General features: G+C 44.4%; 2 protein-coding genes across 2 annotated transcripts; one reads left to right on the top strand and one right to left on the bottom strand.

Moving 5' to 3' along the window:
- The first annotated feature begins 1,267 nt into the window (after window positions 1-1,267).
- LOC145799717 (uncharacterized) lies at window positions 1,268-1,660 on the top strand. Its single transcript, XM_082889350.1, has one exon. The coding sequence runs from the start codon at window positions 1,268-1,270 to the stop codon at window positions 1,658-1,660; it is 393 nt and encodes a 130-aa protein (XP_082745476.1).
- A 13,429-nt stretch (window positions 1,661-15,089) lies between these two features.
- Window positions 15,090-21,615, bottom strand: LOC145799718 (uncharacterized). Its single transcript, XM_082889351.1, has 5 exons — window positions 20,961-21,615; window positions 20,838-20,913; window positions 20,129-20,464; window positions 19,726-19,894; window positions 15,090-15,224 (listed from the first exon to the last, which is right to left on the bottom strand). The coding sequence occupies exons 1-5, from the start codon at window positions 21,613-21,615 to the stop codon at window positions 15,090-15,092; spliced, it is 1,371 nt and encodes a 456-aa protein (XP_082745477.1).
- Between the last annotated feature and the right edge of the window lie 1,579 nt (window positions 21,616-23,194).

Consider the following 23,194-nt stretch of genomic DNA (forward strand, 5'->3'; position numbering starts at 1 on the left):
ATCGGATATGAATGATTGGGCCAAAGGCCGTCGAATATGAACGATTGGGCCAAAGGTCGTCAGATATGAATGGTTGGGCCAAAGGCCATCGGATATGAATGATTGGGCCATAGGCCGTCGAAAATGAGTGAATGGGCCAAAGGTTGTCGGACATGAATGATTGGGCCAAAGGCCGTTTGACATGAATGAATTGGGCCTAAGACCATCTGTTAAGGATGAGATGGGCCAGAGGTAGTTTGATACGTTTGGGCTTGAAGCCGTGTAATACCCCAAATGGAAACATGAATGGACCTAAGGCCGTTTGATATATTTGTTTTGAATTTCATTCATGTACTGTCTTTATTTCATATTATTCACTAGGCATTCGCTCACTCTCATTCATGTGTATATAGGTGAGCAAAAAGATGTTCAAACCCAGCCTCGATGAAGTTATGTGAGAAAAGTCAAGGTTTTGAGGAGTCAGCCCACACGTCTCATGCACGAGACTTGTTTTGTTTCTTTTGTCTCCCCTTTTGTTACCTTGATGAAAATGTTTTTGATTTGGCTGACTATGACATGAATGATCTTGCTGTGTAAAACTTATATGTTAACTTCCTTTTGATGTGGGTGATTAACGAATATATGTGAAATGTTATGATGTGCCATATAAGCACAGCTCTAGGGACAAAATTTTTAAGTTGCTTCCGTTTTGGCCCCCTTTACTTTGTTGGAATATGTTTAATCAGGTTTGTGGCCGTAGGTAATCTCTCGATTACTGGCCGGTTATGACCTTAATCCGTTGGGATGGGTTTGGGTCATGGCAAAGGGGTATCAGAGCACTAGTTAATAACTCACACATTTGTCCAAATGACCAATAAGCGTCTAGAAAAGATCTAGGATGCATTCATGCGATAAGTATAAGTTTGAAGGCATCAAGAATGTGCTTAAATGCTTCAAGATGAATGATTATGTGCTATATGTTTGTGATTTACTTGCATTGCGAATTACTTGAATATGTATGCTTTTTGGTATATGCATACTTGTGAACCTTTTGTATAAGGAATAATGCACGTCAAATCAGATGGTGAGAATAAGAGGTGATGAGATAGAGCAGTCTTCTACTGCCAAAATGGATAGGATGGAAAGATTGATACAGGAAATGGCAGAAACATTGAGGCAACAACAATAGCGACAACAACCACATCCTCCGCCTCCTCCTGCAGTACCACCTGTCCAAGACCATCAGAATGATGACCGAATAATAGCTCTTACCAAAGAGTTTAAGAAAATGAAACCGCCACAGTTTCATGGAGGATTAGATCCATTGAAGGCCGAAGCATGGGTTCCCGGCATCGAAAAGCTATTTGAAGTGCTTCCTTGTTTAGAAACACAGAGAGTACTTTTAGCCACCTTTATGCTAGAAGATGAAGTAAGAAGCTGGTGGATGTTAATGCGTGAGAATCATAAAGACATTGGCTGGACGCAAAACCTGGAAATTTTCTACGACAAGTACTTTCCACAATGTGTCCACGACAGGAATGTATCGGAGTTCATGGAACTTAAACAAAACAACATGACAGTAGCTGAATATGAGGCCAAGTTCACTGAGTTGGTCAGATTTACACCACATGTGGTCGATACCGACTACAAGAAAGCGAGGCATTTTGAAGGAGGGCTTTGAGATGACATCTTAGAAAATGTGAATGTTCTCAAGCTGGAAACCTACATTGGGGTGCTGGACCGGGCCATAATATCAGAAGCTAACATAGCCAGATAGGCCAAACCAACAACTGATTAGAAAGGTAGTAAAAGACAGGGCTTCTTTTCGAAGAAGAGATTTTCAAACAAGTAGAATATAGGCACCTCAAGTACTTCGAATTCTTCCCGAGATACATCTCCAATGTGCAATATTTGTAGTAAAAGGCATCGCGGAGTTTGTTACCGTGTGTTAGGAGTTTGCTTTAAATGTGGTAAAACAAGGCATATGGCCAGAGATTGTAATCAGAACAGTGGAAGGTTAACTGCTAGTTCAACCGCATCAATCCCAAAACCAGGAAATACTACGAGGCCAACTACCATCGGAGATACCGTGAGGCAATGGAGAGTTTTTGCGCTTGTTCCGGGCGATACACGGAACGTTGAAACCTGTCTCAGGTACTATCTCTATATGCAATCAGGATGCTTTTGTATTAATTGACACCGGATTAACACACTCTTTCGTAACTTGTGTATTTGCATCTAGACTGAGTAGACCTCTAGAATCATTGCCATATTTGCTATGTGTATGTGCTCCATCTAGGGAATCTGTGTTGTGTATATCGGTATATCGATTTTGTGCCATGCATAGTGGGAATGCTATTCTATATGTAGATTTATTACCCTTGGACTTTAGACATTTTGATGTAATTTTGAGCATTGATTGGTTAACTAAATATTGTGCCACCATTGATTCTGTAACTATGGGAGCCGAATAAATAGACGAGTCAGAAGGTGCGTATCCCAGAAATCAGATATTATTCGGCTCCATATTACGTGACTAGGATGCCGAACACGTTAGGAAGGCCGAATAGCCGGAGATCAGTAGCTCCGAATAAATAAAAGGGGAATGGGATAAAAGTAGACTCAGGCCCCGAGGCCCAAAAAGCAAGTATAAATACAAGAACCACAGATTTAGAAAGGTATGTAACAATCACTTTTTGCTTAACTTAGAAGACAAGCTATTTTGAGTACAAGAACTGACTTGTCCGTCGGAGTGCTAATTCCGGCACCCCCGACCGGAGTGTTTGTGTCTTTTCAGGTGACTAGCTGAGGATCACTAGCATCTCCCAAGATCTGAAGAGTATTTCCAAAACCACTTCTCCACAACTGGCGTCGTTTGTGGGAATACTCAAATACATCCATGGCAGGCGTGACTGAAGATCCTCCGATAGCCACTGACGAGACCACACAGAGAGATGACCTCACTCCAGCAAACTCGCGTGGACCAAAAACCATCGCAGCAAGACTTGCCTTGGACCTCTGCTCATTACCAAACTCAACGCAAAAGACCAAACCAAACAGAGGTTGGACAACATCATCGCTGAGAACGAACGCCTTCGTCGCGATCTGGCCTCGAAAATAGCAAAATCCAAACAAACAGTGTGCCAGGCTTCTGAGCGACCTCCAAGGGCAGATGATCGACGATCTCGAGCCCGACAGCAAGAAACTGACGGCCGCTATGCCTCAACAGATCATCTTGAGGAGTTGGCAAAGGACGAACGTCTCCAACAATGCGTCTGAAGGAGTGCGATCAAAACACCTACCCTTCCGAAGGATGCATTTCCGCTTGACACCATTCACATGATATACAGCCTGCCAGCAGCCCCAGCCGTGCATGCTATCCAATCACATCCAGGCCCCCAACAGCAACTCATGCCAGCAAAGCGGCTCCGAGAAACGCCAAGTATCACCTTTGACGACTCTGATTTGATCGGCTTAACACTCCCTCACATCGATCCATTAGTTGTTGAGCTACGCGTAAACTGGTTCACCGTCGAACGCGTTCTTATCGACCAGGGCAGTACTTCGGAGGTTATGTATTATAAAACTCAGATTCAATGAGTTAAACCTGACTCCGGTTCCTTATCCACTATTCGGCTTCAATGCCAATCCAGAGTACCCATTGGGAAAGATCAGCTTACCCGTTCGAGCAGGTTCCAGAATGGTGGATGTGGAATTCTTGGTCGTCAGGCTGCCATCACCGTACAATCTCATCATGGGGCAATCGTGGTTGCATACCTTGTAGGCCGTCCCAAGCACCTATCATCAACTGCTACGTTTCCCAACAAAACATAGCATTGAGCAAATCCGCGACTCCCAGAAATCGACACAAGCATGTTATCTCTTTGCCGCCAAAACGCCAAAGGAACTGCAAGTAAACTCCATTGAGGTGCCGAATCAGGAGATCCTTGATGACGTTGGGTGGCATCCAAATGAGAAGGCCACGGAAGGTTTAGACCTAGTTGACATTGACGGAAGCCCAGAAAAGTTCTTTATGATCGACGCTTCTCTGAATCAGGCCGATAGGCAGCAGCTGATCTCTTTCTTGCTCAACAACCTCGACGTTTTTGCGTGGACTCCGTACGAAATGCCGGGAATAGACCCGTCAGTTTCACAGCACCATCTGAATGTCTATCCCAAATGTAAGTTGATCATTCAGAAAGGCCGGCGGTCAGCTGCGGAGCACACTGCCGCCGTTGTTGAGGAAGTAGACAGACTGCTTGACGTCGGGGCAATTAGAGAAGTCACTTACCCTACATGGATCTCCAATACAGTGGTGGTGAAGAAGAAAAATGAGACTTGGCGAGTGTGCGTCGATTTCACGGATCTGAACACATCTTGCCCCAAAGACTGTTTTCCTCTACCCAGAATCAACCAGCTTGTCGATGCAACGGCACGCCATCAACGTATGAGCTTCCTCGATGCTTACAGAGGCTACCATCAAATCGCCCTGCATCCAGATGACCAGGACAAAACTGCATTCCTCACTCCAAGAGGAACCTACTGCTACAAAGTTATGCCTTTTGGGCTGAAGAATGCAGGGGCAACCTACCAAAGACTGGTCACCGCCATGTTCAAAGAGCAACTCGGCCACACTATGGAAGTATACATCGATGATATGGTGGTCAAGTCCAAAGAAGAACAAAATCATATAGCCAATCTAGAAAAGACATTCAGCATCTTACGCAAATGCAGAATGAAACTGAACGATTCTAAGTGTGCGTTCGGAATCGACTCTGGCAAATTCTTGAGTTACATCATCAATCACCAAGGAATCGAAGCCAACCCGAGGCAAGTCACAGTAATCTTGGAACTCGGCTCCCCCCGTTCAGTAAAAGAAGTCCAAAAGTTGATGGGGATGGCCGCTGCACTCAACAGGTTCATCAGCCGGTCTACAGATCACTGTCGACAATTCTTTCAGACACTACGGCAGGGTAAGGCTTTTGAATGGTCCGCCGAATACGAATCAGCTTTCAACGGACTCAAGACCTACCTCCGCTCAGTACCTCTCTTGACAACACCCGCCGCTGGTGACCCGCTCATTCTATATCTGGCAGTTTCCGATAGAGCCGTCAGCGCCGTACTGCTAAAAGAGGAGGAGGGGGAGAAACGGCCAGTGTATTATGTGAGCAAGGCAATGGTTGACGCCGAAACACGCTACCTTCAGCTGGAAAAACTCATCTTAGCCCTAGTCATGGCGGCAAGAAAACTGATGCATTACTTCTAGGGACATAGCATTGGGGTGCTAACAGATTATCCCCTCCGATCAGTACTACGGAGTGCAGAAGCATCAGGACGTGTTTCAAAATGGGCTCTTGAACTCGGCCAATACGATATTCAGTTTTTACCTAAAATCGCAATCAAGGGGTAGGTGTTGGCTGACTTTGTTGCCGAATTCACCGGCGGGCTTGCCAACCTCAAACCTAACGAAATTTGACCAAAGGCTGAAGTTCGACCAAAGCCAAACTAGAGAATTTATGTTGGGGATATTTGGCAATTATACTGTGATGGATCGTCTAACCAAAGGGGCAGCAGCGCCGGAGTTGTAATCATGTCTCTAGACAGCGCAGTAATTGAACAGGCCGTCAAGCTTGGCTTCGAAGCATCAAATAACGAAGCCGAATACGAAGCCCTTTTGGCCGGTCTGCGAAATGTGCACCTTCTCGGCGCTCGGCGTCTGCTTGTGTTTTGTGATTCAAAATTGGTAATCAGTCAGCTAAATGGGGAGTACGCGGCAAAAAACGACCGTATGGCGGCCTACATGAAAATGGCCAATTCCTTGCTGGAAAAATTTGACCATTACGAACTGAACCAAATAACACGCGACCAGAACACACACACGGATGCCTTGGCGTGCCTCGCCTCCGCCATCAATTCTGAGATCAAAGGACCATCGAAGTAGGTTTCATCCCGGAGCCGAGCATTAGCCCTTCGGAGGAAATCCATGTCAACATTATAGAATCCGCACCAAGCTGGATGGACCCCATTGCTGCATTCCTCACTTCTGAACAACTCCCAGAAGACAAAAAAGAAGCACACAAGCTGTGAAATAAAGCCCTGCGATACTATATGGATCAGCAAGGAGGGCTTTATAAAATGTCCCTCTCTGGTCCATATTTGGAATGCGTACACCCCGATAAAGTGGAGGAGCTTCTGACAGAGATACATGAGGGCAGTTGTGGTGCCCATTCTAGCGGATGCTCCCTGGCCCATCGAGCTATAACACAGGGGTATTATTGGCCGACAATGAGAGCTGACGTGGAGAGTTATGTAAAAAAATACGAACAGTGCCAAAAGTTCTCCCCATTAACCCATCTGCCTGCCGAAGGGTTGAACTCTATCACCAGCCCCTGGCCGTTTGCTCAGTGGGGACTTGATATCGTAGGACCATTGCCGAGGGCCCCAGGGAACAAGCGATTCTTAATCGTCGCGACAGATTACTTCACAAAATGGGTCGAAGCGGAGGCTTTAACACATATACGAGATGCCAACATTAAACGCTTTGTATAGAGAAACATCATAACACGATTCAGTATTTCGAGAGCTCTCATCTCAGACAATGGCACCCAGTTCGATTGTGGCGTATATCGAGAGTTATGCAGCAAATATGGCATTCGGCCTTACTTCTCTACACCGGCCTACCCCCAAAGCAATGGTCAAGCCAAAGCCTCTAACAAATCCATCTTGGACGGTATCAAAAAGAGGTTGGAAAAAGCTAAAGGCAAATGGGTCGAAGAATTGCCGAGTGTATTGTGGGCTCATCTTACTACGCTGAGGAGATCCACTGGAGAAATGCCGTTTGCTCTATGCTTTGGAACCTAGGCAATCTTACCCCTGGAAATCGGCCTCCCAACTCTGAAATCGCAAGTTTTTGATACGGGCCCAAATGACATGATGCTTGCCCTGGATCTGATTCTAATCGAAGAATGAAGAGACCACGCCCTGGCATCCATGGCACAGTATCAGCAGCAGCTCGCCAAGTCGTATAATCAGTGAGTTCAGTTGCGCCGATACACGCTAGAAGAGTTGGTCCTAAAAAAGGTACTTCCAACGAACCGGAGACCGGTCGATGGAAAATTGGGTCCAAACTGGGACGGCCCCTATCAGATAGAATCCATCGCAGGAACAGGGGCGTACCGGCTCTCAGACATGTCAGGAAGAAGCCTGCCACGGCCTTGGAATTCAACACATTTACGCAAATTCTATCATTGACCCAACTTGTGGGCTTGATACTTGTACATATTCCACCGTTGCAATACAAAGCTTCTCGTTTTCTCAAGCTCGCTCCCAAGCCTTTAAGGGCCGATTAAGCCTTCTAATGCCAAATTAAAGTCTCCGAATTCGGAGCCCCTTTTGGTGCATGACACCTTAGGGTTGATTAAGTCTCCGGATTCAGAGCGCCCTTCGTGGATATCACAATTGGCCAAACTAAAGTCTCCATATTCGGAGCCCCCTTTTGGTGCATGACACCTTAGGGCTGATTAAGTCTCCAGAGTCGGAGCGCCCTTCGTGGATATCACGATTGGCCAAACAAAAGTCTCCGGATTCGGAGCCCCTTTTGATGCATGACACCTTAGGGCCAATTAAGTCTCCGGATTCGGAGCGCCCTTCGTGGATATCACGATTGGCCAAATTAAAGTCTCCGGATTCGAAGCCTTTTTTGGTGCATGACACCTTAGGGCCGATTAAGTCTCCGGATTCGGAGCGCCCTTCGTGGATATCACGATTGGCTAAACTAAAGTCTTCGGATTCGGAGCCCCCTTTGGTGCATGACACCTTAGGGCCAATTAAGTCTGCGGATTCATAGCGCCCTTCGTGGATATCACGATTGGCCAAACTAAAGTCTCCGGATTCGGAGCCCCCTTTTGGTACATGACACCTTAGGGCCGATTAAGTCTCTGGATTCGGAGCGCCCTTCGTAGATATCACGATTGGCCAAATTAAAGTCTCCGGATTCGGAGCCCCTTTTGGTGCATGACACCTTAGGGCCGATTAAGACTCTGGATTCGGAGCGCCCTTCGTGGATATCACGATTGGCCAAACTAAAGTCTCCGGATTCGGAGCCCCCTTTTGGTGCATGACACCTTAGGGCCGATTAAGTCTCCGGATTCGGAGTGCCCTTCGTGAATATCATGATTGGCCAAATTAAAGTCTCTGGATTCGGAGCCCCCTTTTGGTGCATGACACCTTAGGGCCGATTAAGTATCCGGATTCGGAGCGCCCTTCGTGGATATCATGATTGGCCAAATTAAAGTCTCCGGATTCAGAGCCCCTTTTGGCGCATGAGACCTTAGGGCCGATTAAGCCTCTTAAGGCCGATTGAGACTCCGCATTCGAAGCGCCCTTCGTGGATATCACAATTGGCCAAAATAGTCTCCGGATTCGGAGCCTTTGTGAGAGATGCATTCAGACCACTTAACTCGCCGAGTAAATATTCACTGAGAATTGTTCTTAATTTGAGCCGGTCAATGCATGTTTAGACATTTGCACCACGCAACACAAAACTTGCTAGTAAGTTGAAATAATACGTTTAATTAAGCACATAACATTTCAAGACCAAAGACGAACGTTGAAAATAAAAGAAATTCTATTTGTTCAGCGCGAAGTCTGTTCTCGCATTCCAAAGTCTATTTATTCGGCACCCTCATCGTCGCTATTCTCAATTTCGAAATCGGAATAGGGTAAGTAGTGACGATGATACAGCAGCAAAGCCGAATCAATGCCCATAGCTTCGAGAGCTTTCTCGATTTGAAGGGCTTTGATCCAGCCGTGCTTGAATCCACGATTTTCATATCGGCAGACCTCCTCGGCAAGGTCTCGTTTGGTCTTCTCTATCCCGACTTTCAGGCCGTCTTGAAACCCGTTTTGATAACCCGAGGTTCGTTGGGTCACTCTCTCCTCAACGACCAATTTAGATTGACCGGCCGCCACCGACGCGCTCGTTTGAACATTCTTCAACTCCCGAAGCTCACGCTCAGCCTTTTCCGCGCTAATCTCCAGACTGCCATTCCTTTCGTCCTTTTTCTCACTCTCACGTCGCGCTTCCCACAGACGCATGCCGACTTCGTAAGCAGTATATAGTCCTTTCACGGCCCCATGTATGCCATCTCGAAATGCTTCGAAATCTTGACGTCCGACCATCGATTGTTGGACTTCCGGCGGGAAGATCTGTCGAGCGAACTCGACTGCCACACCTGGCTCTTTGATGATAGAATCCGCCTCCATCAGTGGTCTATTCCTCACAAAAACCACAAAACTCAACGGTCGTGGTGTCGCATCGGGCTCGATTCTCGGTCGCAAGCGTGGAGAACTTCCCCGTTGTTGCGTATCCTTTCGGAGCGATCTGCTTCGACGACTAAGGGGCTGCTGTGTTTCTCGATCCTTGGACGTTCTTCTTCCCGTACGCATAGGCTCGCTACTATGACTCATTGCGGCGTCTAAATTCAACCAATCTTCGTCCCTCCCAAGTTGCCTGAATAGAAATAAGTAGGGCCTCTGGCGTGCACCCGCGCCATTTATCCTTCATTGTATGCAGCTCTCCCGAAGCAACGTCGGTAATCCCAAACATCAAAAGACGGATGAAAATTGTCCAGCTCACGAGTTAGGCCCATTCTCCCCAGCTCGCGTCCTGGCTAAGGCAAGGGCAGATTTACTAATTTGGTCGGCCATGTTTTCAAGCGCAAGCGCCGATCAATCTGTGCCTCAGCCAGCCCACGAGTTAGGCCCATTCGGCTTCCCAAGCTCCCGCCCTGGCTAAGGTAAGGGCAGATTTACTAATCTGGTCGGCCATGTTTTCAAGCGCAAGCACCGATCAATTTGTGCCTCAGCCAGCCCACGAGTTAGGCCCATTCGGCTTCCCAAGCTCGTGCCCTGGCTAAGGCAAGGGCAGATTTACTAATCTGGTCGGCCATGCTTTCAAGCGCGAGTGCCGATCAATCTATGCCTTAGCCAGCCCACGAGTTAGGCCCGTTTGGCTTCGCAAGCTCGCGCCCTGGCTAAGGCAAGGGCTGATTTACTAATCTGGTCGGCCAAATACCTAAGCTAAGCAGCCGATCTAACCATAACAGAAAGCAATATCATTCATCAACAACATTTTCCTTAGCAAGTTGAGCACAACTCATGAAATTTTATATACGCAAATTACTAAACAAAAAGCTACAAGCCCGCATGAAAATGCCTAGCAAAAACAAATGACTGTAGCAACACATGAAAAATACCAAATTAAAAACTGTAAAAATACATTCGACATCCTAAAAACTATGTTAGTCGCCTAGATCAGTCATCGGAATCAGACTCCAATGGCTCAACATCCACTTGCTCATACGGTATTGGCATAATCAATGAAACCTTAGCAGCAGCAAGGGCTTTGTGCCAGCCATGTTTAAATCCCCGATTTTCAAACTTGGGGACTTGGTCCAAATACTCAGCGAGTCCAGCATTTTTCCCGGCCTCGAATACTTTGGAAGCCTTCGAGTCGGCTGTTTCCTTCGCCGCCTTCATTTCAGCCAACTCAGCTTCCAGTTTGGAGACCACCTTCTAGGCCAATTTGAACGCATCTTCGCTCGCGTCCGCCTACTTCTCGACATCCAATCTCAATTGATCCGCGCTACGAGCCCTCTCCACCTTGGCGTCGGCTCTTGAGGCTTCCTTGTCCGCCCTCAAAGCTTCGACCTCGGCCCTTAACTTTCTTTCGTAAACGACCAATCTGTTTAACGACGTCGCGATGGCGACGGCCCATATCGGCTATCCTTCCGACAGTCTGCAAAACAAGAATTTAAAACCATAACTTCAACAGTATTTGGATCAAGTGAAACAAAGTCCGAATATGTACCAAAAGTGCCGATTGGGCGGCTAGTGCTGTCGCATTCAGATCTGGTTCCATCCGGAAAGCCTCCCTGTCAGACGGCAACGACACGGACGTAGCCAAGCTGAATGCGATTTCTGGATCTTTAAGCACCGAAGTGTCAGAAGAAACCGGCATGTTTTTTTATCATCGGCTGAATGACAAAAGGAACGATCACATTCGATCCCTCTAATCGAGGACGCTTGCCGCCTTGTTCTTCTGAGCCGGCCTCAAACTCGGCAAGGCATTTCTCTGCCTCTTCCTCAACTTCTTGGCCGGCCTGTACGATCAGAGTAGATTCGGCATTCCAATTTTTTGCCGTCTCCACCTCAATAACGCGCAAGGACTCTGATTCGCTAATAGACAGGGAGAGTTGAGATTCGGTGGTGGGTGGTACTTCAAACGGAACAGCCTCCGCTCTTCACCGCGTGGCCAACCTTTCCGCATTCACCTTCCTGGCAAGTTTTGTCAGGCTTAACTCGGCCATGTCTTGGGGGCCTGCGGCGGAAAGATCCTCTAAGCCGTGAAAAACACCGTCAAGTGAAAGGTCCCCTCGGCCCGAAGTAGATGGAGGATCGGCCGAATTCAATACCTCGTCAGACTCGGTTTCATAATGATCTGATTCGGTAACATTAGCCACATCCCGCTCCGAATCAGACCCTTTAAAACCAACCTGCCTCAAGTTTTTGAAGTCGGACAAAATAAGAGCGATAAGAGAATCTTCACCCTCCAAAACTGTGATATTTTCTGCCGTCGGGAAGGTCGTATATGTCGGCTCGTAATGAAGCAGAACGTGGGCCGCCCTCCCGTGTTTCTGAAGACTTCAACGGCCGAAATACGTGAGTGTGACTTTGATATCTGAAAGAACGGCGTCGTCAGTCGAAGACAGGACTTTCTTCAAATTGCTCCCTGCATAAGCCAAGCCGTAACATTTCAAAGAAGAGGCTTTACAACAAAAATGAACAAATAATAAAAGCGTGAAGGCAACTGGCCACCTGGCTCGCCCCTCCGTCTAGGTATAGGGTTGACGTGATCCTCCCCTTCGCCAAATTCCCAGTTACCTTGGACAACGACCATAACATCATCAACTCATTTCCCGGAACTGGAAAGTATAGTAATTAGCTGATGGTCGATATCCTTGGCCCTAAGGAAGAAACGCCCGTGCTGACCAGAAGACTTAGCCAAGGCGTAGCAATGCCGGATGGCTGGAATGCCGAGGTTAATTCTAAGGCGACGGTTGAGCGCTATAACCCCCATTATAATTCTAAAGAAATTCGCATTGAATTGGGAAGAGATTAAACCCCAATGGCGAAGCACAGTCCTAAGAAACAGGTGAAGGGGAAAACAGACTCCACCCTCTGCGATTGACAAAAGAGGGAAGACAATTGTGGTTTTGTCCTCCTTCTCCATATCAAGAGTGCCGTTTGCCACAAACAACAGACGGACATCATCAGAAATGGAGAAATGGCATTTAAAGCCGGTAATTCGATCTGACGAGAGAAGGTTTGTTAAATGTTTCGCCATACCCTACGGTTTATAAGAATATGCCAAAGAAGGAATAAACCAGAAAGAGTCTTCGAAGCAAGGAATGAGAGAACTTACAAAGGACGCAGAGGATATCGGAGAAGAGAGTTGCAAAGGACGATTCAAAAGGCAATCCAACGACGAGCGTCATAAATTACATACTCGAAAGGACATCAAAATTTTAAATTGCAATAAACAGACACGTACGAGGGGATGGGAAGTCGACACGACAATCGAAAGGGGTGCCCTAAGATATCCGCATGAGGATGAGGCCAACCGCTGAATTTTGGCTCTGACTTTTCAAAATCCGGAACCAAGCACTCCAGCCAAACTGTCGTTGGTAAAGTGCTTGGGGGGCAATTGTCGGAGCCGAATAAATAGAAAAGTCAGAAGGTGCGTACCCCAGAAATCAGATATTATTTGGCTCCATATTGCGTGACTAGGATGCCGAATACGTTAGGAAGGTCGAATAGCCGAAGATCAGTAACAAGAAGAGATCCCTGTCAGAGTAAAGAGGTTTACCGCCACTCACTCGATGAGGTGCTTTCTAAAGTGCCGCTTTGTCTGTTTATTGCATTCCCTAAACATTATGCTCTACATTGCTTATAACATGTACTGTATCATCGCACTTAGTGCGTTTATTTGCATCTTGTGTTATCTTGTATCATTTATCCTTTTACGTCGAGCTGCGTTTAGGATCGTTGTCCTCCGGGACTTTCTTAGGTTGCACCGAGCACGCACCTGATAGTTTGTTTCGGACCACTTCTCACGATTTCAGCGTGGTTTGAGCGTCTCATTCCTTATGCAATTTCAGCGTGTTTGGAATTTATCTCAGGATGCCTGATGTGCGGGCCTGGGCAGGTTTTATCTCAGGTTGCGTTGTAGACGCACTGGGCGCGTTATTGGACCTCCTCTCACGATTTCAGCGTGGTTTGAGTGTCCCGTTCCTTACGCGATTTCAGCGTGTTTGGAATTTATCTCAAGACGCCTGATGTGCGGGCCTGGGCGGATTATATCTCAGGTTGCGTTGTAGATGCGCTGGGCGGGTTGTTGGACCTCCTCTCACGATTTCAGCGTGGTTTGAGTGTCCCTTTCCTCACACGATTTCAGCGTGTTTGGAATTTATCTCAAGTTGCGTTGTGTACACACCTGGGCGGTTGTTTTCGGACCTTGTCTCACGATTTCAGTGTGGTTTGAGTGTCCCTTTCCTCACACGATTTTAGCGTGTTTGGAATTTATCTTAGGTTGTGTCGTGTATGCACCTAGGTGGTTTGTTTCGGATCTCCTCCCACGATTTCAGCGTGGTTAAGTGTCCCTTTCCTCACACGATTTCAGCGTGTTTGGAATTCATCTCAGGTTGCGTTATGTATGCACCTAGGCGGTCATTTTCAGGCCTCTTCTCACGATTTCAGCGTGGTTAGAGTGTCCCCCTTTCTCACATAATTTCAGCGTGTTTGAAATTTATCTCCGATTGCGTGAAACGCGCTCCTGATTAGTTTTCTTTGTTCTTCTTCCTCTCACGATTCTAGCATGGTTGGAGTGCGTTACCCCATTTGCATCTATTGCTCTATCCGTTACATCCATTGCATCATATCTGTTTTATGCTGGTCTAGGAGACCTTAAATCCTGCATCTTTATTCGCACTGTCTTTTGCACTTTCCGGTCTAGGAGACCTTAAATCTTCTAAAGGTGCAATTTCTTTGGTGTTTGTCGTGCCCGAACGACTTCTAGTGGTCTGGTATAGCCACCTGCCAATGTTAGCGGTGAGTTCCTAGGAGACCCACTGAGACGGTGGAAACTAGAGTTCGAATGGCTCATGTCTAGAACGCAAAGGTTCGGGATTTTCGAGACTAAAGTCTGGTTTAAATACCCAGGGGTATATCCTCGGCTTGAAATCTGTATGGCAACCCCATAGGTTGAGATAGCATGTGTATGCGCCTCAATTCTGGATACTGAACCAACCTAATCTGTTACTCTATTAGAGAATAAGGAAAGCTGTGACCATAGTCAAGGAGAAAAGTAGTACCTATGGTCTAACCGAGAAGAAAGGAAAGATCCCCAGCAGCATAGGGTGAGTCATCACCAATTGCCCCTGCAAGGTACTTCCACTTCCCAGCTACATTGCATTTTGTACATCTATTACATCCATTGCATTGTACGTAGCATTTATTGCATGCATTCAGCTGCATTGTCCATCTATCGCTTGTGCCTTTCCATGTTAAGCTTGGTCTGGCATGTGCCCATACTTTTCGTGTTAAAGCATGGTTATGTGATTATGTGTACGCGCCTATTCCACTAAGGGAATTATGGTTTGAGGGTGACGGCACCATTTCTGTGTTAGACGTGGTTTGTTTGTGTCCATGCCTTTTCTAGGCAAGGTATGGTTTGGCCACGTGCCTTATTCAATTCATCCATTGCATCCATTGCATTGTACTTTAGTCTATTGCATCCAGCATTTAGGATCACGATCTTTCCTCAGCAAATCATTCCTCACTTATATCATGTCACCCACTTACTTGTATTTTGTGTTTAGTCTACGACACACATAGTTCTGCATGTGTACGCGCCTATTCCACTAAGGAGATTGTGGCTTGAAGGTGTCGGCATCTTTTCTATGGTAGGCACAAAGTTCAATCTTGCATCTCCATCCCTCCATGATATTTGCGTGGTTTTGTACTGCTTATGGTTTGATCATCTCAAATGCTTACTTGCTAAACTGCTGCTGTTGTTGCTGCTGTTGTCTCAAAGTTTCTGCCATCTCCATAATCATCATTTCCATTCTATCCAACTGTACGGTAGTAGCATCTTCCAGATCATCTATTCTGGTTCTCACCATGATCTACATAACGATTAGTTAATGCATACAAAATGCACAAGTAGACATGAATCATGATCATTACCAATGTAAATATCTCGGATTATTGTATATGCACTGAAAGTCACATGCAAGTATGACTTAAATCTTTACTAGATGCCCTAAAGCTCAATGAACTTGTGCGTAAGATAGCCACTCATGATCTGATACCAACTATCACGACCGAAACCTGCCCCTAAAGGTTTGGGCAAGACCGACCCAACTCGGGGCCTTAACGTAGTTATTTTAAATGTTATTCGAACTTGGGGCCTGAACGGAAGCAAAATAACAGAAGAACAAGCATTCATTTAGCTGTGACTAAATGCCAGGATCATGTTGCATTAGCATTACCATACTTACAATACATTCCATATACCATTCCCATCACTGAAAGCAAAAGGGAATCAACTTAGGAGTTAAGCATCAACAACTTCTATACACATGTCTATTGTTCCCAAACTTACAACAAAACATGTTATCATAGGGATTAACCAAAATGAGACAAAAGAGTCACTTCGAGTGACTAAGCAAAACGGGTTCAGCTACAGGCTTCGGGGTTGACCTAGGGTGGACCCGCCAGCTGGTTACCTACAACACATTCAGAAAAGTAAAGTGAGCAAGGCTCAATGAATGATAGTAGTATAAACAAACTAAAAGCACGAACATAAATTACAGTGCATTTTCTCAAATCATAAGCTTGGTCATATTTCTTTTTTCTGAACGGTCTCGGGTTCACATAAGACAGAACGACCTCAGGCCCAACCGAGTACAGAACGGCCTTAGGCCCATCATAGTAACAAAACGGCCTTAGGCCCAACAAAATACAGAACGGCCTTAGGCCCAATACAATACAGAATGGCCTTAAGCCCAATACAAAACAGAACGACCTCGGGTCCATATCTTGCATGTCTAGGTTCAAACATGTATATATATATCAGACACATTTCATATAACATAAGGTACTCACCCAGTGAATTGGGTCTTAAATAGCATATATAACGCAGAACGCGAACAGAGCATATTAATAGGCTACTATCACTCACTGTGATGTGGGTGAATGTTGGTTCCCTCCTGCGGATGCCCTACACAAAGCACATAAATCATAAGCACATTACCTTTTCTTAATTTCCTTTAATTTCTCATTATTTAATTCGCTATGCCTCACGTAATTAAGTGCATCATTGGAGCATTAAATGGACATAATCACATGTTTAAGAAGTCGAGAAAAGCGACAGAAGATTACAGAATTTTCCAACTTGGGCTGCACGTGCGGAGGTCATTGCACACGTGCGGGAAGGCGCGCCGCACGTGCTGGCCGCACGTGTCTTTTTAGCAAAATGCTCCCAACTTTCTTCCCTATTTTCTGCACGTGCGGCTGTGAGCCCCACACGTGCAATCGTTTACTCTGTTTTTCAGTCCGAAACTTCACAATTCTAGGGCACAAGGGGATAGTCATATAGCTAAATTCAAGGCCAATTTTACCCTAAGAATAGTACATATAACCATGTGAACATGTAGTTTTAGCCAATCAAAATCAAGACTTGCTTCATTTGGGCTTTTACATCTTCAATCCCCCATAATCCCCTCATTCTCACCATGTACCTATATGTATAAGTATACATGCTTATATATCACACCAATTCTAACATACAAAAGAGTATGGAGGGACATATCATAGATACACACTTAAAAGGCACATGATCATTTGTGCAATTGATTACCATCAATCAAACTCTAGTTTTCATGGAGGATATTTCATTTCAAAATTTTATTTAACCAATTGAAGAGGAATAAGAATTAGCTAGGGATAGACACTTACTTTAACTTGTATTCTTTAGCTCCCCTAGCAAGATCTTGAATCCCCAAATTCTTCTCCTCACTCTCTTCCTTTTCTCTTATTTCTCTCTCTTAGGAGCCCTACAGGATTTCCACTCAATGTATATATATCTATAAAGATGAGTTCAAAGGGAGGTGTATATGACATATAAATAGGTCTTTAATTTCTAGATTTGCCAAACGAGCCCTAGCGAATCAGACGAAATAAATTTTCAATTAAACCTCCTTAGTAGCTTTAAAAATTCCCACTAGCATATTCATATGTTCAATTTCAGTTTATCACGCCTCTACAGCTTTTAATTTTGAAGTTAACATTTTAATTTTAACAAATGTATTCCAATAATTAACAGATAGATGAACATAATTCAACAATTCCCACATGTAAGCATAACTTGCATAAAATTTCACATTAATCATATAATTTCTCATAGAACTAGGGATGTAAAGCATATAAGAGGGTCGGGTTATTACACTCTCCCCCCCCCCCTTAAATAAGTTTGGTCCCCAAACTTGATTTACCTTAGGTTGTAAATAACTCTGGGTACCGCTGCCTCATTTCCTCCTCTCGTTCCCAAGTAGCTTCTTTCCCATAATGCTCTTGCCACTCTATTTTTACCATAGGAATCACTTTACTTCGTAATTGTTTCATTTGGCGGTCCAAAATCTGAATTGGTTTCTCTACATAAATCAACTTATCGTCTAAGGAAATTTGCTGATAGTCTATGACCTGAGTTGGATCTTGCAAATAACTTCGTAACATTGAGACATGGAATACATTATGCACTTGCTCCAGATTCAGCGAAAGAGCAACATGATAGGCTATCGGACCTACCCTTTCCAGGATTTGGAATGGGGAGTGCCAACTTTCCCTTTTTACCAAACCGTGAATGCCCTTTTATTGGCGTGACCTTTACAAAAATGTAAGTACCCACTTCGAACTCCAAGTCTCTTTGCCGATGATCTGCAAAGCCCTTTTGTCTACTCTGTGCAGTCTTTCATCTTTCTTGAATAATCTTAATTTTCTCGGTTGTTAGTTGCACAATCGCTGGCCCAATCAACGATTTGTTGCTGACTTCAGTCCAACATACAAGAGAGCGACATTTTCTTCCGTATAGAGCTTCATAGGGTGCCATTTCTATACTTGAGTGGTAACTGTTGCTGTATGCAAATTCCACCAATAGTAGATGAGTTTCCCAACTCCCTTTGAAGTCTAAAGAACACATCCGAAGCATGTCTTCGAATGTTTGTATGGTTCTCTCAGATTGTCCATCAGTTTGAGGGTGGAAGGCTGTACTGAATCTTAATTCTATTCCCAAGGCCTCCTGCAGACTTTGCCAAAATCTCGATACGAACTTCGGATCTCTATCGAACACGATTGAAACCGGAATACCATGTCGTCGTACAATGTCACCCACATATAAGGTGGCCAGCTTATCTGCATTGTATTGAGTCTTTACAGGGAGAAAATGAGCTGACTTGGTTAATCTGTCAACAATAACCCATATGGAGTTCATACCCTAGGGAGTTCGCGGTAAGCCGGCAATAAAATCCATAGTTCAGTGTTCCCACTTCCATTTTGGAATTGGAAGGGGTTGAAGTAGACCTGCCTGTTTGTCTTTGGTGCTCTACTTTTACTTGCTGACACTGTAAACACTTGGAGACGTATTCTGCAATTTCTCTCTTCATACTCGATCACCAAAAACTTTGTTTCAAATCATGGTACATTTTTTGTGTTACCAGGGTGCATTGCAAATTTGGAGCTATGCGTTTCCTCCATAATTCTCCTCTTGATTTCTGGCACATCTGGAACACACCATTTACCCTGGAATTTCAATACCAAATTTTCAATTATGAACCCGGGCCTTGGTTTTGTTTCCATTTCATCACAAATTTTTTGTAGAAATTTATCTGCCAGTTGTCGTTGTTTAATTTCTTCTATAAGTGCCGGTTAGGCTGCTATTGCTGTCATTATGGCATTTTGATCATGTAACTCAACTCCCTCATTCTTTCTTTTCAAATCACGTAGCAATTCCCTCTGCCTCGCAAGCAGAATCGCCAAATTCCCCGTACTCTTTCGGCTGAGGGCATCTGCAACTATGTTAGCTTTACCGAGGTGGTAATGAATTTGCAAGTCATAATCTTTAATAAGCTCTAGCCACCGTCTCTGACGCATATTCAATTCCTTTTGAGTGAAGAAGTACTTAAGGCTCTTATGATTGGTATAAATCTCACATCTAGCCCCATACAGATAGTGACGCCATATTTTTAAAGCGAAAACTGTTGCAACTAGCTCAAGATCACGTGTTGGGTAGTTCTTTTCATGGGGTTTAAGTTGACGAGAGGCATATGCAATAACCTTTCCATTTTGCATAAGTACACAGCCCAAACCTTTATGAGAAGTGTCATTATAAATTTCAAATCCCTCACTACTAGATGGTAAGGCTAGAACAGGTGTTGTAGTTAATCTTGTCTTCAATTCCTGAAAGGCAAATTCCCGTTGCTCCGACCATTCAAAAAAAACACCCTTCTGGGTCAACTGGGTAAGCGGCACCAAAATTTTGGAAAAGTCTTTAACAAATCGTCGGTAGTATCCGGCCAAACCCAAGAAACTACGCACTTCTGACACATTAGTATACATCGGTCAATTCACAATAGCTTCTATCTTGTGTGGATCAACAGCAATACCCTCCTTTGTCACCACATGCCCCAAAAATCGCACTTCTTGTAGCCAAAATTCATATTTCTTCAGCTTTGCATATAGTTTCTTTTCCCGAAGAGTCTGAAGAATTAACCGTAGATGATTCTCATGAGCTTCCACACTTGTCAAATAAATAAGGAATCATCAATAAACACAACTATAAAGTCATCCAGGTAGGGCTTAAAAACTCGATTCATCAAATCCATAAAGGCTACTGGTGCATTAGTGACCCCAAACGGCTTAACTAAAAACTCATAATGTCCATAACAAGGCAGTTTTCTTGATATCTTCAACTTTAACCTTTAGTTGATGGTACCCAGATCGTAAATCTATCTTAGAGAAAACTTGTGCACACTATAATTGATCGAACAAATCATCAATCCGAGGTAAAGGGTATTTATTCTTTATGGTTACTTTATTGAGCTCTCTATAATCCACGCATAACCGAAGGGTTCCGTCTTTCTTTTTCACAAAAAGGATTGGTGCGCCCCATGGGGAAATGCTCGGACGAATAAATCCTTTATCAAGGAGGTCTGGCAACTGGATCTTCAACTCCTTCATTTCGGCGGGTGACATTCTATAAGGGGTTTTGGAGCTAGGCTGTGTTCCTGGCACTATATCAATTGTAAACTCAATTTCACGATCAATTAGCTCCCCCGGTAACTCTTTCTGGAAAAACATCCGGAAAGTCCTGCACAATTGGAATTGCATCTATGCTCCCATTCACTGGTTGTTCATCCAAAACACTACACAAATATCCTTGACACCCCTTTTGTAGTAACTTACACACCTTTATTGAAAAAATCAAATAGGGTGGGGAAACTATTCCCTGGTCCTTAAAAACAACCGCAGATTGTCCTGGGGGTTGGAAGGTGACTTGTTTTGACACACAATCTATAACCGCACGAAACTTGCTTAACCAATCTATCCCCAAAATTATGTCAAAATAAACTATAACAAGAGGCAACAAGTTGGCATCTACCCAAACATCCCCAATTAGGATTTCACATGCAAAATAAATAGACGCACACACCATGGACTCCCCCAAAGGTGTAGATACACACAAAATATAAGATAGTGGCTCCACTGGCCTATTTAAATGTCTAGCAAATGCTTTTGATACAAAAGAATGAGTAAAGCCTGAATCAAATAACACATGTGTGAATGACCATTAACAAAAAGTGTACCTGATACCACAGCATCGGTATTTTGCACGTCACCCGGAATTAGTGCAAATACTCTTCCTTGTTTGGTGGCGTCCTTAGCGTTGGTGGGTTTTGTAGTTGCCTTTGTAGTCGGGGTTGGGGTTAACCTAGCTGAACTTGCGGTGGTTCTGTTCCCATTATGTCTATTCTTTTGTGGACATTCTCTGGCCAAATGACCGGTCTTGCCACACTTGAAGCATGCCCCTATTACCCGGTAACAGATCCCATGGTGTCTCTTTTCACAATCCGGACAAATTGGTGCAGAATCGCAGGTAGAAGCGGATGTGCTAGAAGCTCCTGAATTCAACTTCTTACTTGGTGGTGTCACCGAGCCCTTAGAGGTTTGAGTATTCTGTCGTTTCCCTCTCCATTCCGAGATTCGGCTTTGGGCAGCAACATTACCTTCAACAATCACTGCCATTTCCAACACGTCAACATACGTGGGTAGTTTCAACACATTAATTTGGTCGACGATAGCAGTTTGTAACCCACCTTCAAACTTCCTTGCTTTCTTGTAGTCCGTATCCACCATATGTGGTGCGAAATGAGCCAATTCGGCAAATTGAGCCTCATACTCTGCAAAAGTCTTGTTTCCTTGTCTCAAGGTCTCAAATTCAGTCACCTTCTTATCTTGCATACTTTAGGGAAAATACTTGTCATAGAACAGCTCCAAAAATCTATCCCATGTTGATCCTTGATGTGCAGTTCTCGTGAGCATCCACCACCTCCATGCTTCATCTTTGAGAATAAAGGCAGCAAGTTGTACTTTTTGGGCTTCAATACAAGGAAAAACCTCAAATAACTTTTCTATACCCAACACCCACGCTTCTGCTTTCATTGGTTCAATTCCTCCCTTGAATGAAGGCAGCTTCATCTTTTTGAATTCCTTCGTGAATGTAATTGTCCGATCCTCCGCTTGGTAATCTCATGCCTCTGGCGGTGGTACAGGTATTGGTAGTGGTGGTTGTTGCTGTTGCTACTATTGTCTCAAAGTTTCCGCCATCTCCATAATCATCCTTTCCATTCTATCCAACCGTACGACGGTAGCATCTTCCGGATCATCTATTCTGGTTCTCACCATGATCTACATAACGATTAGTTAATACATACAAAATGCACAAGTAGACATGAATCATGATCATTACCAATGTAAATATCTCGGATTATTGGATATGCACCGAAAGTCACATGCAAGTATGACTTAAATCTTTACTAGATGCCCTAAAGCTCAATGAACTCGTGCGTGAGATAGCCACTCGTGCTCTGATACCAACTGTCACGACCTAAACTTGCCCCTAAAAGTTCGGGCATGACTGGCCCGACTCGGGGCCTTAACGTAGTTATTTTAAATGTTATTCAAACTTGTGGCCTGAACGCAAGCAAAATAACAGAAGAACAAAGATTCATTGAACTGTGACTAAATGCCAGGATCATGTTGCATTAGCATTACCATACTTACAATACATTCCATATACCATTCCCATCACTGAAAGCAAAAGGGAATCAACTTAGGAGTTAGGCATCAACAACTTCTATACACATGTCTATTGTTCCCAAACTTACAACAAAACATGTTATCATAGGGATTAACCAAAATGAGACAAAAGAGTCACTTCGAGTGACTAAGCAAAACGGGTTCAGCAACAGGCTTCGGGGTTGACCTAGGGTGGACCCGCCAACTGGTTACCTACAACACATTCAGAAAAGTAAAGTGAGCATGGCTCAATGAATGATAGTAGTATAAACAAACTAAAAGTACGAACATAAATTACAGTGTATTTTCTCAAATCATAAGCTTGGTCATATTTCTCTTTTCTGAACGGTCTTGAGTTCACATAAGACAGAACGGCCTCAGGCCCAATCGAGTACAGAACGGCATTAGGCCCATCATAGTAACAAAACGACCTTAGACCCAACAAAATACAGAACGGCCTTAGGCCCAATACAATACAGAACAGCCTTAGGCCCAATACATTACCGAACGGCCTTAGGCCCAATACAATACAGAACGACCTCGGGTCCATATCTTTCATGTCTAGGTTCAAACATGTATATATATATATATATATATATATCAGACACATTTCATAAAACATAAGGTACTCACCCAGTGAATTGGGTCTTAAATAGCATATATAACACAGAACGCAAACAGAGCATATTAATAAGCTACTATCACTCATTGTGATGTGGGTGAATGCTGGTTCCCTCCTGCG

The sequence above is a fragment of the Camellia sinensis genome, chromosome 9, assembly GCF_055761805.1.
Source record: "Camellia sinensis isolate YWXY chromosome 9, ASM5576180v1, whole genome shotgun sequence".
Lineage (NCBI taxonomy): Eukaryota > Viridiplantae > Streptophyta > Magnoliopsida > Ericales > Theaceae > Camellia > Camellia sinensis.

Excerpts from the sequence above, each read along its gene's own strand:
- LOC145799717 (XM_082889350.1), top strand. The coding sequence starts at position 1,268 with ATGAAACCGCCACAGTTTCATGGAGGATTAGATCCATTGAAGGCCGAA.
- LOC145799718 (XM_082889351.1), bottom strand. The coding sequence starts at position 21,615 with ATGCAAGATAAGAAGGTGACTGAATTTGAGACCTTGAGACAAGGAAAC. Across the intron at positions 20,914-20,960 it reads TACCGATGCTGTGGTATCAG|GCTTTACTCATTCTTTTGTA; the intron begins GTACACTTTTTG and ends TATTTGATTCAG. Across the intron at positions 15,225-19,725 it reads CACACAAGATAGAAGCTATT|ATCATGGTGAGAACCAGAAT; the intron begins GTGAATTGACCG and ends ATCGTTATGTAG.